The sequence below is a fragment of the Heterodontus francisci genome, chromosome 2 (assembly GCF_036365525.1).
Source record: "Heterodontus francisci isolate sHetFra1 chromosome 2, sHetFra1.hap1, whole genome shotgun sequence".
Lineage (NCBI taxonomy): Eukaryota > Metazoa > Chordata > Chondrichthyes > Heterodontiformes > Heterodontidae > Heterodontus > Heterodontus francisci.
The window spans coordinates 129890770-129904593 of record NC_090372.1 but is presented as its reverse complement, the minus strand read 5'-3'; the positions used below and the strand labels follow the sequence as shown (position 1 = coordinate 129904593).

Below are 13824 nucleotides of genomic sequence, written 5' to 3'. Positions count from 1 at the left end.
ATATTGTGCAATCATCAGTGAACATCCCCACTTCGGACCTTATGATTGAAGGAAGGTCATTGATGAAGCAGCTGAAGTGCCTAGGACACTACCCTGAGGAACTCCTGCAGTGATGTCCTGGAGCTCAGATGATTGACTTCAACAACCACAACCATCTTCCTTTGTGCTGGTTATGACTCCAACTGGCTTAGAGGTTTCTCCCTGATTCCCATTGACTCCAGTTTTGCTAGGGCTCCTTGATACCATACTCAATCAAATGCTGCTTTGATGTCAAGGGCAGTCACTCTCACCTCACCTCATGAGTTCAGCTCATAGCATTGTGAAGCATAAATACTTCTAAATCCAGTCTGAAATAGTTGATGCTAAAATTGAATTTTGTAGCATGTGCTATGAATGATATTATTGTAATATTTGTATACAGTGTATCTATTTTGTTAAAGGATGGCTGTAGACATTATTTCTGGCTGTTCAGTGGCTGATATTATTCATGCACACTGGTGGAATTGATATTTGGTAAGCAAACAATGGGAAATTTTGGGGCTTTTTTTCTCCAATTCAGGAGGGAAATCAGTTTTTACCAATTCGCCACCCAAAAAAAGCTGCATATTTATCAGTAGAAATCAGTAAAAACTGATTTTAAAGATTCCTAGTAATAGTGTGGAGACCATTGAACACACATATTTAAAACGTAGACTTTTCAAAGGATCTTGTGCATTTTTACATTTTTTCTTTCCTCCTCTCTGTTGTGTATTCATTGAGGTCTTACTGTAAGCAGCTGTTGTGGAACTTATTTACACCTCCCCAACAGGGAAGGCAGCAGAGAGGCAGCATAGCCATATAAAATGCATATTTATCACAATACACTAGCTCAGCCAGTTCAATCCAATATGTTACATTCTCTCCCTCCTTAAAAAACTTATACAGTAAATTGTAAAATGGTACATGTACATAATTTCCCAGAATGCAATAACAATACCCTGAAATTTAACACGTTGGGCCAAATGCCCTCCTTCTGCGCTGTATCAATTCTGTGCTTCTGTGATTCTGGGTTGCATGCTAGTTAATCACCACTAAATATATATAACCAATATTTCCAGAGTAATTTACATGTTAAAAATTTGTTTTTCCTTAACACTAGTATGTCTTTAACAACAATATCATTATTTGAAAAAAAGTAATGAAAAGAGCAACTTATTTTTTCTTCCTTCCTACATATTTCAATTAACCTATCTGGCTTCTTGCTCTTTCTGTCTGGGTATCTTGTTCCATTTCCATTAACTTCACTCTGCTCTCTCAACATCTCAGACTGTGTTGTACCTGAAATTTAACTTTGACTACCCACTCCTCTTAGTGGTTGGGACTGTAAAAATAATTGATTAGTCTTAATCAAAGACCCTGAATCATTTTGCTTCACCAGTGGATTCTGTGATACTGGTAAACTTTCAGTTTCTTTGTGACTTGCACTTTCTTTCTGACTTTCATTTGGGACTGTCGGAATTTGGACTGTAGGAGGTTTCTCATGCTCTCCCTTTGTCAGATTTCCTCTTTCAAGCAAATGATCTACATGGCACTGACAGAGTGTCTTGCCAATCTTCAACAGATATGTGAATGCACATAGTCTTTTTACAACTCTAAGCACGTACTTCTCCTTATCACCTCAGTGGTTTTTCACCATGACCTTCTGACCAGCACTGAATACTCTACGCTTCATGCCGCGAGTATCATGACTTATCTTCACTCTGCCTTTCTTTTCTCTTACTTTGCTATTGATGTCAGGCTTAAGCAAACTAAACTTTGTCCTAGGAGTGTGTTTAAACACTAACTCGTAAGGTTATTCTGTAAGAGAGCAGAAAATTGTCAAGTCTGTGTCGAAGAGAAACATAGAAATTACTGCCTAGCTTTTCACCTAGCAAGTACTTCTGCTAAGACTGCTTCACAATTTGTACACTTCTTTCTGCAGCGCCATTCAATGTTGGGTGATATGGTAGTATTAGAGTATATTTGACTCCATTCTTACTCAGAAATATTTCAAACACTGACATAAACGGTGGACCATTATCTGACACCAACAGTTTTGGCAACCCATAAATTGCAAATCAACTTCTCAAAACCTCAATTGTTTTGGCACTTGTGGTATTGGGCATAGACTCAACACTTATCCACTTGCTATAGCTAGCGACCAAAACAAAAACTCTTTTCCTTCCACTTCAAAGAAATTGACATGTACTTATTCCTATGGTTTCATTGTGTTTGACCATGGAATGAAAGGAACCTTGGTTGGATGATTTCTCGTTCTAAGATACACTTCACAACTTTTCACCAACTATTCAATATCTCTATCTAGCTTTGGATATCAAAAATAGCTTCTTGCTACTGCTTTGATATGGACTATCCCTGTGTGCCCTTGATGAATTTCCTCTAACAATCTCTCCCTAAACCATGGTGGAATAATAACTCTTAAACCCCAAAGGAGACAGCCTTGATCTACACTTAGGTCATTTCTACATTTGAAATACTTCTGCAATTTCTCATTATCACACTCTTTAGACAAGCCATTCATGACATAATTGAGTACTTTACTGTGCACTATATCCTTGCAAATTTCTTCAGAAGATTTTCTGTCGGATACTGGTATGTCATTTGTGTTTGCAAATTAATTCACAGGTAACTCATTGGCTAAAATTGAATCAGTCTTCAGTTCCTCAATATCAGACATATCCTTACTGATACAAAAACAAGAAATGCTGGATTCACTCAGCAGGTCTGGCAGCATCTGTAGAAAGAGAAGCAGAGTTAACGTTTCGGGTCAGTGACCCTTACTGATACCTAACTGTATATAACTTGGCCCAGTTTAACTGTATTTTCTTAAGCCAATTTCTTCCCATCAGGGAGACTTTGTTTCCTCTACTATTACCAATGGCAAGTAATAGGATGCACATTGTATTCCACTTTATCACTAATTTCACCTAATACTGGAGTACAGTTATTGGAAAAGCTAGTCTCCTCCCAAGATAACAGACACTACTGCAGCTGTATCAATGATGAAAGTTGTACTATACTGGTCATTGTGCCATTATTAGGTAACAATAGTTGACTTTGGGTCAAAGTAACAGGAGCTTATTTACTGGGTTCTTATCTCTAAGGCATCTACATTAACACTGCCACACGAGCTTCAAACTCGTGACATCACATCCTGTGACAATGCTTAAGGTCTATATACATAATCTACCCAGCAACAGCTTATGTACATCAAACTGCATCTCCTCCCCAAGTCTCTGACTTCATTCATCAGTTATGTAAAGCTGTGGAATTCTCATGACTTTGCCATAGCATGTTCTTCTTTTACTTGTTTGGTGTATTGGGTCTTTTGGCTCTTCTTCCTCACTTTCCTGTGGGTGAGAAGAACTACTGGATGACTCAGGTTCTCTGCTTTCATTGTCATCTGGGTGATCTGTTGTTGGTTGTATCACCAGTTAATCAGCTCTCTCTGGTAGCTGATTCTCATGGTTTTGTCTCATTTGTTTTTTCTGTGATTTCAGTAACAATGATCTTGTATTTATCCTTATCCATCTCTTGTCTGTTTGGCCTATGTAGGATTAAGGATATAGAGATTTCTCCATCACTTCCCCATATCGACCCTGATTCAAACCAAATCTCCAGGTTCTAGGTCTGTTTGATTTTTTGCTCTGTAGCGTCTATCATGATTTTCTGTTTGGATTGACCTCTCTTTCTCATCTTTCACCCTCCCTCTTTCCCGTCTTCTGCACTGATTAATGGCTGAAGTGTTCTTGGGAGTGTGAGTAGTTGTGGCCTTAACCTTCTACCCGTTAGCAACTCACATGGGGCCAAACCATTCTGGAGTGGCGTTGATCGATAGTTTAATAGTGTCAGCTGAAAATTCCCATTCATTTTCAGTAGTATTTTCATGGTTCAAATGCCTCTCTCCACTTCTCCATTGACTTGGGGGCACCTCGGTGAACTTGTAAGATGGAAAAACCCATACATTTGTGCGAAATCTTTGAAGGCTTCATTCGCGAATTGTAAACTATTATCGGAGATCACTAGGTCTGGAATGCCATGTGTGGCGACAATTTATTTAAATGATTTTATTATGGCTTCAGAACTCTGGCCATGTATTGGTTTGACTTCAACCTATCTGGAGTAATAGTCAACGACAATATGGAAAATCTTCCATTTATGTACAAACAGGTCCATTCCCAGGCGTTCCCATGGCCTGGACAGAAACAAAGACGACATCAGTGGCTCTTGTCTGGTAGTAGCGCATGTGATGCACCTGGAAATCATCTCTTCGATCTCCTTGGAAACACCAGGCCACCACTAGCTCTTGCTTGACACTTGGTGATTTCTAAGTGCCTTTGGTGTAGTTTCTCTAGGATTTCCTACCTTAAACCCCTTGGAATAACTAGTCTTTCATCGTAGACTAGTAAGTCATCCACACTAGTAAGGTGGCTTCTTTGCTCATGATATTTTCTTAAAACTGGGTTATTAGGCTGGGTCAAAATCTTGGAACTCCCTTCCTTACAGCAATGTGGGTGTACCTGCCCCACATGGATTGCTGCAGTTCAAGAAGACAGCTCACCACTACCTTCTCAAGGGCAATTAGGGACGGGCAATAAATGCTGGCCCAGCCAGCAATGCCCACATTCCATGAATAACTAATAAAAAAATATATATTCTGGTCAACCTTCTTGGCAAAACTGATCTACTTTTTCACAGACTTCATCCTCTTTCAGTAGGTTTCTAATTTGGCGTAATCTTTGAGCAGTTGCCGGTACATCTCCAGTTATAGCTAAAGCAAAGACCTTCACTTCCACCATGAATGAGACATCTCCCACTTCTGGTATAGTAATTAATGCTCTTGGTAATGTGTCAGTTGTTACCCGCTGTTTCCCTGGGACATATTCAGTTGCTGTGTCATATCTCATTAGTCGTAATCAAAATCTCTGCATCCTTGGGGGTAATTTTGCTAACTCCCTTGAATTAAGCAACATCACTAGTGGCTTGTGGTCAGTTTCGATCTTGACCCTGAGGCCCAGTACATAGTCTGAAAACTTCTCACATGTCTATGTTGCTGCCCATGCTTCCTTCTCAATTACTCCGTACCTTTGTTCTGTTTCTGTCAATGAACGAGAAGCAAAGTATACAGGCCTGTGTTGTCCATCTTTTTGAATCTGAAACAAGACTGCACCCAGTATTGTTGCCGATGTGCTGCTGCAATAATGGTCATTAGCTCTGGATCTGAGTGTGCAAATACTTCTGATGAAGTTACCATTTCCTTGATCCTCTTGCATGATTTTTTCTGGCTGTCTCCCCAGCACCAGACAGTGCTGCTTTTTAGCAGTTGTCTTAAAGGCTCGTTAACAGTGGCCAGATTTGGTAGTAATTTCCCTACCTGGTTAAGCATACTCATGAATCGCTGTAAATCTTTATGTTCTTCGGCTCTAGGAATTCCTTTATTGCCTTTGTCTTCTGTGGATCTATCCTAATGCTAGATCCATCAATTATGAGGCCAAGGAATCCCACTGTCGACTGTGGTGAATACAAACTTCTCATTTAATGTGAGACCAGCCTCTTGTAATCTGTGTATTACAGCTCTTACCCTGGTTTGCTCCATGAACCAGAACATGTTGATGGGATGATCCCCTTTAAATATTCCAGAATACTTGACATGGTCTGCTGGAATATCCCTGGTGCTGATGCAATACCAAATGGCAATCTGTTGAAACGGAATCTTCCAACGGGTGTAATAAAGGTAGTTAACAATTTAGACTCTTCGTCTAAAGGCAACTGCCAATATCTGCTATTTGCATCTAATTTAGTGAATATGGAGCTTTTTCCCAATTAGCAAGGCTGTCGCAACTGACGCCATATGATGAATCTCTCTCTCTACAGCTTTATTGAGTGAGATAAGATCCACACTAATCCTAACAGACCCCTTTGGTTTCTTTACCAGAACCATTCCAGAGCACCACCTAGTGGGTTTAGTTACTGTGGAAATAACTCCTTGGTTTAGCATGGCATCAATTTCCTTCTTTACCTTTTCCTGGAGTGGGTGTGGGACCTTTCTCGGTGTGAACAAACATACCGGTTCAGTCTCTTTGTTGAGAGTAATGTGATACTCTGTTTTTAATTTTCCCAATCCTTCAAATAATTTGGGAGAATTCAGCTCTAAAATTGTTGAGCTGTTTCTCTTGTCTCTTGATCTCTTCCACCCTGTATAACAGCTGTAAGGCTAAACAAGCTTTCTTACTGAGTAGTGAACAGGCTTGGTTCTTTATAACATATAGGGTTTCCAGAATTGTACTATTCCTGTGTGTTAAGGTTGTTTCTATTTCTCCTACAACCCTTAATTGAATTCCTCTCGGCCCATATATTTTCTTGTTGGCTTTCTTAAGCCTTTCCTTCCTCAGCCATGGTTTTATTTTTCCCTACTAAGATTTCTGCTATCTTCATTTTTCTCTTGCACTTCCCCAAGGAAGGGAGTAGTGAACGTTTGTTTCTCTTTTATTTCATCTTTTGTTTTGCTTGTCTGCAGCGTTTGTTTCTTGCTGTGACAGATCTGCTGAAAGTGTCCCCTATTCTTGCACAGAAACATTCAGCTTCCCTGGCTGGGCAATTTTCCTGCCGGTGCCGCTCCCAGCCACACCTACTGCAATTCAATGTTGCTGCCTATAGATATCTTTCCCGCCTCTTGGGCTTTCTGGTGCCATTATTCTCTGTCTTCTCCACAGACTCAACTAATTCTAGAATTTTCGAGGTTGGACTCCCTGATCCCCCCGAACTAATAGTCGATTAAATTTTCTGACCTCTGCCTGCCCAATCAACAGAATGGCCTTTAGCAAAGTTAAATTCTCTTTTGACTGAAGTTGGTCTGACAGCGCTTCGTCTATGACCCCGACTATTATTCTGTCCTGAAACAGTTCTTCTCGCAAGCTGCCATCGTCGCAATCCTCTGTTATTATGTATAGATCATTAATGAATGAATCGATACTTTCACCATCTTTGAATGCATTTGTTGAATTTCGCCTTTCTACGATATCATTCCTTCTGATCTTAAACTATCCTTCCAAGACTGTTATTATTTTGCCATACAGGGTTTCCTTTTCATCGATCTCCAGGGTAGTTAAAATGTCATCCATGCTCTCTCCCATGGCATAAAGTAAAATACTGACCTGTTCCTTGTCTGGTTGTGCTGCTAGACCCGCACAGAATGATACCTGTTGAAACTTCAGATCCATCACGGCCACACTTCGGCTTGGTCGGGCCCTGCCACTCGCTCGAAGCTAAGGGTATCAACTTTTCCATGCTTCTCTCTGGAGATTTCAATATCTTCTGTCTTTACCCTACAAAAGTCATTTCTACTGCTGCCACCATATACTATACTGGTCAGTGTGCTATTAATATTACATGAGAAAAGTAAACGTTGGGTCAAAGTAACAGGAGTTTATTTACTGGGGTTCTTATCTCTAAGGCATCCACATTAACACTGCCACACATGGTTTAGACTTGTGACATCAAATCCTGGGATGATGCTTAAGTCTAAATACATAATTTACCCAGCAACAGATTATGTACATTATACTACAAAAGTAAGTATCTCTGACTTTCATTTTTACTTTGGGCACTGGAATTATATCTTCAGCCCTTTTTCTCTCAATTTCCATGTGCTGTTTTTCTTGCTCTCTGACTGAGTACAATTCATAATCTTCCTGCTTGATAACGTCAACTTCTGTTTTCATATCTACCATATGCGCATTCAAGGACTTCCAGGCTCCTGAACTAGCTGTAAGTCTACCACAACCTCAATGTGGTGCAGTGCTGTGACCTAGAGCTTTACGACAACCTGGAGCATTACTGTTTCCTCTACTCCTGTATGTTGTCTGGCTATGACTGACTTTCCCACAGACATAGAACTTTGACTGAAAATGGGAGCATTTGGATAGTTGGTGGCTACCATGGCAATGGTGGCATCTAAACTTCTGACTTTGAGATTGTGAATTTGGCTGCCGTGGCCGGGTTCCCACCGATATCTGATGGACTTCCACTGCCGGCTCAGGAAAATAACTTCCTTGCAATCTGCCACTATCTCTTCATGTCATTTCCATGGCTGTGGCTTCATCGCAGACCTCCTTCCATGTCAGTTTATTGCCTTTACTCAAAAGCTTGGCCTGGATTTTACTGCTCTTTAGAGCTCCAACGAAAGTGTCTCTCTAAGGTTGACTTCTAAGTTCATGCCATAACCACAGTGATGACAGAGTTTCTTTAATTCAAGAATATAATCTGCAATTGACTCCCTTGGTAACTGATTCCTTCCATGAAATGCAACTCGAAGTGCAATTTCATTATTAGTCATAATATGAGTCTAGAATCTCACTAATTTCAAATAGCCCAAAGTACTGGGCTCTCATGAAAAATGGTGGTTAAACACCATCTCAAAAGCATCTGGCCCCATCATGGTGAGGGAAACATTCACTTTATCCTCACGTCCTATTTTATTAGCTTGCAGCCAAATGTGTAACCTTCACTCATAATGACATTAGTCCTCTTTGTTAGGGTTGAATTCCCCAATTGCCCCAAAATATGTCTTCAGTGCCATTTTTTTTCAATTACATACCGTGCTGACTCACAGCGTTGTACTTTAACACGATGTGCAGACACACCCGGACAATCTTTCAAATCACCCAAACTTCCTCAAAATAGACTTTGGGAGTTCCAAAAAGTAAAAAGTGTGTCACAATGTTCTTCAGACTGTAACCTCTTGAATGAGAAGTAAAAAAGGATTCAATCCCATCTTCATCATCATCTTTCTGTTGTGTATTCACAGAGTAAATCTACACGAGGTCTTACTGTAGGCAGCCATTGTGGAACTTATTTACACCTCCTGAACAGAGAGGGTAGCAGAGAGGCAGTATAGCAGTATACAAACACTTATTTATCACAATACACTAGCTCAGCCAGTTAAATAAAATCCACTACACTCTCCTAAGTGTAATCAGCAATGATAGGTTATATGGGGTGCTGCAACCCCCCAGCACCTCATCCAAATGGTCATTCTTCACTGGAGAGTCCAGACAGTAAATTTCAACATGCACTGGCGTTCTGGGGGGAGGCAACAGAGTCAGCCGTCGTCTGATGTTGACATGCGCATACTTTGCATGAAATGTGATCAGGAGGTGGTTATTTATTGTCTTTACCTTTCTATGGCCTGGAAGCACTGAGGCAAGATGAATCCCTCCTCACACATATCCCTTCCCCACAACCCTATCCTGAACTCAGCACCAACCAGGAATTATACTTCGGATCTTCCTGGTCTTACAGTTCAATACACATTGAGTAGTTCATTCATTCACTAAGCCAAAGGAAATTTTTTGCCCACCTGATCTATTTCTTCTGCAAATTTAGTTGACAATTTAACTGATTAAATACACTTTTAAAATTCAAGTAATTGTGCTTACTCACCTCTTCAAATTTGTGTGCTATCATTGAAAAGGCCTTGAAAATGGCATCAGTTGGGCCTGTTATTGTTACAATGCGCTCTGGACAGGAGCCCTCTGAAATGTTAATTCTTGCACTACTCTATGAAACAGAATAGTTAATTGCCTGAATATCATGAGAAATATCAATCAACTTATACTTCACTGAAGAAAAACAAGTCACAACTTACCTCTTCCCTCATCTTTTTTACCGTCTCTCCTTTCTATAAAAGAGAGACAAATGTTCATACAGCGATTATAACTTTCTTTCGACATGCTGAAAACTGTATGATGGGAATTAGAAATAACTGCACTAACCTTTCCAATAATGCTTCCAACTTCCTGTAGAATAACAGAAAAAATATGTTATACCTCAAATTACTATTTTTCCTTAAGTAAATGAATTCTCTTAATTAAAATTAAATTAAAATAAAACCTTGTAATTTTTATAGAACATTATTTTTATTTTTTTTCTGATTTAGGTGTGGGTGTTAGCATTGAAGAACATTAGAATTAATTACTCTTGTGCCAGATCCAGCAGCGTCAGTCACAGAGTTTCTGATATATGGCCTGTTACAGTGTGATTTCCAATTTAGGGGCACTTTTGTGCTATGGGCCAGTGAGAACTGGAAATATGGTTATAGACAATAAACAGAACAGACACTTCCCAACAGAAAGGGCTGCATTTGAATCCAGGTCCCAGAGATAAAGATTTAATCTCTAGCCCAATGCACCGTGTAGTACAAAGTACTGCATTATCTTAAATAGTATTTTGGTATCCAGAAATTATACCAATTGAAAATATTTACTTTTGTGCCTGGTCGTTAATGGGCACAGCACAAAGTAGACATTGGCAAACATTATATAGGAGTTACTTATGATTTGTATAACAGACACATAAACCTGGATTTTCCTCTGAGTGGTGATAACCTCCAGATGTATGATTGGATGGGGTTTCTGTCCAGCTGAACCCACTAGTATTCCCCACTGTACTTTCCAGAGTTGGATTAATTAAAATATTGTGGCTGAGCTGAACCATTGTAAATGTCTCTCATTAGGAGGTCATCTATTTGGCAGTGGGAATTAGAAAGCTGCCGCAAAATTTAAACGCATTCAACATTCAGAGGTCAAAAGACTTTTGTTATAAACCATGGGCCTGTCTTAAACAAGTTTTACAGGTTTTTGCTTTTGGACAGAGCTGTTCATTATTCTGCCAATAACACTGTCTCTGGATTAATGGGGCGGCACAGTGGCGCAGTGGTTAGCACCGCAGCCTCACAGCTCGAGGGACCCGGGTTCGATTCCAGGTACTGCCTGTGTGGAGTTTGCAAGTTCTCCCTGTGTCTGAATGGGTTTTCTCCGGGTGCTCCGGTTTCCTCCCACAAGCCAAAAGACTTGCAGGTTGATAGGTAAATTGGCCATTATAAATTGTCACTAGTATAGGTAGGTGGTAGGGAAATATAGGGACAGGTGGGGATGTTTGGTAGGAATATGGGATTAGTGTAGGATTAGTATAAATGGGTGGTTGATGTTCGGCACAGACTTGGTGGGCCGAAGGGCCTGCTTCAGTGCTGTATCTCTAACCTAACCTAACCTAATCTAATGCTTTGTCTTTTAATACAACTATTAGCACTCCCTCTGCCTTTGTTCCGTGATATCCTTGTTACTTAATCTCTCCTGCTCTATGCCCTATCACACACCTTCCCTTTTGTTCTTCTCCCCCTGCCCCTTTTCACTTGCTCAAAGTTTCTAACCTTTACCAGTTCTGATGAAAGGTCACAGACCTGAAACGTGAACTCTGTTTCTCTCTCCACAAATGCTGCCAGACCTGCTGAGTATTTCCAGCACTTTCTGTATTTATTTCATGTTTCCAGCAGCTGCAGTATTTTGCTTTTATTTCACCATACTAAGCGGTCCTGATTTGCCACAGGGTTCTCCTGAACTGCTGCTGTAACTTTAATGAGAGAAGTCTGGCAAAAAAGTGTGTATCGGAAAGCTGGCTTAATTCCACCAAACTCTGCGTTTAATTCCAGCGCATCAAGCTGGTTGTATGTAACCCCCCTCAGAGGAGGCAGGCTGGGCATTAACCTACAGTAATTGCTCAACTGGACTGATATTTCAATATAGATTTAAGTTCAATGTCGCATCCATGGCTTTCCCTAGCTTCCTGAAACTCACCATTGAAAGCAAAATAAGAACACAATGGCAGTTGATGGGACTGACTTACTCATGCAAATGCTACAATAAATACTCAGTACTCACAGCTTCTTTCTTACTGAATTGTGAGAAATAATTTGTTGATTTGTTCACAGTACTTTTGAGAGTTTACTTTCTACACTTTGGAGGTTTCTGAATCACTTCTGGATGTGTGACGCCTTGGATGCCTTAGATTGGACCATGGATGCGGAGCAATCTGTTGAGAAATCTGCATCTGGACATCAGGGAAAGGAGCAGCAGAGAGGTGTAGTCACTGGAGGCATTAGCCATGACACAGCGTGTACAGGCAGTAGGTGAGTTTCTTTGACATGTCTGAACAGCAATGCTTCAGAAGGCTCAGGTTTTTGCTTCAGGTGGTGGCAGACATCTGCAGCCTACTACAAGAAAACCCATTTTCTGATGGACCTGGTGTCCACACACTACCAGTAGCTGTCGAAGAGACTATCACATCAAACTTTTGCCCTCAGATTCTTCTAGGGCTCTGCTGGAAACGGATCCAGGATATCCCAGTTGGCGGCCCAAAAATGCACAAGACAGGTGATTGGCGCGTTGTTTGCCAGGGCTGACAACTACATGAATTTTGCCTGCCATAACGCCAGTCAGAATGAGTGGTTGCTTAGATTTACATCTCTGGCTGGCTTCCCGTAGTTGCAGCGTGCCTTTGGCTGTACACACATGGCAATCCGGGCACCCCCAGATCAACAAGGAATGCTTCCACTCCATCAATGTGCAGCTGGTCTGCAATCACAAAAAAAAATTCTGCACATGTGTACAAAATTCCTGGGAAGCTGGCATGATGCTTTTGTCCTGCAGCAGTCCAAGCTCTCTGACCTCTTTGGTCCTGCAAGCACATTTAAGAGTCAGCTGCTAGGAGACAAGAGATACCCACTTCAAACTTTGCTGATGAAACTCATCTGAAACCCAACTGATGTTGCCCAACAGCACTACAATGAATGCCTTATGGCCATCAGATTTGTGATCGAGCAAGCCATCGGAAGAGTATGCACCAGGCAGGGTCTCCACAATGGTCTTGGTCCCCTGCACTTGACACAGCATTGCACAGCAGCAAGGTTTGGATCTTGCACAAGTAAGTACAAGGCATAGAGCACAGATCTATGGAGGAGAAGACAAGGAGGAGCATGGCATTGAGGACAATGCAGCACCAGCTGCTCACATTGCTGCCTGGATGCCCTCATTAATGTTCTTTTAGATTGCACCAGTGGATCAATGTCAGGAGCACATCCAAGGGCCATTCTTCCTGCCCTGTACCCACCCCCCACCCCCAACCAATACCTGTGATACAAAGTAGTCCAACAAACAAACAACCACCTCTAGCACATCCCTCCATTGGTCCCAATCAATTCATATCTTCCCATTCATCATCAATCAAGTTAAAAGGTGAATTTCCACCCAGCAACAAAGAAAACGCAAGATGGGAAACAGGTGTATGCTAATAAATTTTATATGGTTCTACTAAAGATCAGAAATTTTACAGCTTAACATTTTTCATTGCCAATTTGCATACCCTTCTGTAATTACAAAGATTTACTCTTCCTTTCCCTACTGCTCCTATGTGGAGTAACCTCTGTGGCTTGATCAGAGGTCGAGACAGGTTTCTCAGATCCCTGCTCTGACTGCTAAGAAGGTCTTAGCTGATGACCTCACAATTTAGGAGCCAGTGAGGCTCTGCTAAAGACTGCTCCACCTGCACCCATGCAGACCCGACCATTGGGACACGAGGCAATATGTCTGCTACTGATTGAGGGTAGGGCAACGGGTGAGAAGTGGAAGTGTTTTGAGCATTAGGGAGATTGAGTAGAGGCAACACCGAAGAGTACAAGCTGCTCGCACAGGGAGGCGGAGAAGAACATAAGAAAGAATTAGGAGCAGAAGTAGGCCATACGGCCCGTTGAGCCTGCTCTGCCATTCAATAAGATCATGGCTGATCTGATTTGGCCTCAACTCCACTTTCCTGCTTGTTCGCCATAAGCCTCAACTCCCCTATAGTTCAAAACTCTGATTATTTCAGCCTTGAATATATTCAATGACAGCTTCCACGGCTCTCTGGTGTAGAGAGTTCCAAAGACTCATGGCACTCTGAGAGAAGAAATTC

At 41.2% G+C, this 13824-nt stretch overlaps 1 protein-coding gene across 2 annotated transcripts in view; it reads right to left on the bottom strand.

Moving 5' to 3' along the window:
• The window catches only part of zgc:110045 (uncharacterized protein LOC664755 homolog), a 132611-nt gene that overhangs the window by 70023 nt on the left and 48764 nt on the right, over positions 1–13824 (bottom strand). For both annotated transcript variants that reach the window (XM_068051401.1, XM_068051391.1), the window contains exons 2-4: positions 9813–9836; positions 9686–9718; positions 9481–9597 (exon numbers count right to left, since the gene is read on the bottom strand). In XM_068051401.1, the coding sequence (XP_067907502.1) occupies positions 9481–9597; positions 9686–9718; positions 9813–9836 (174 nt within the window). The remainder of the gene's footprint in view (positions 1–9480; positions 9598–9685; positions 9719–9812; positions 9837–13824) is intronic.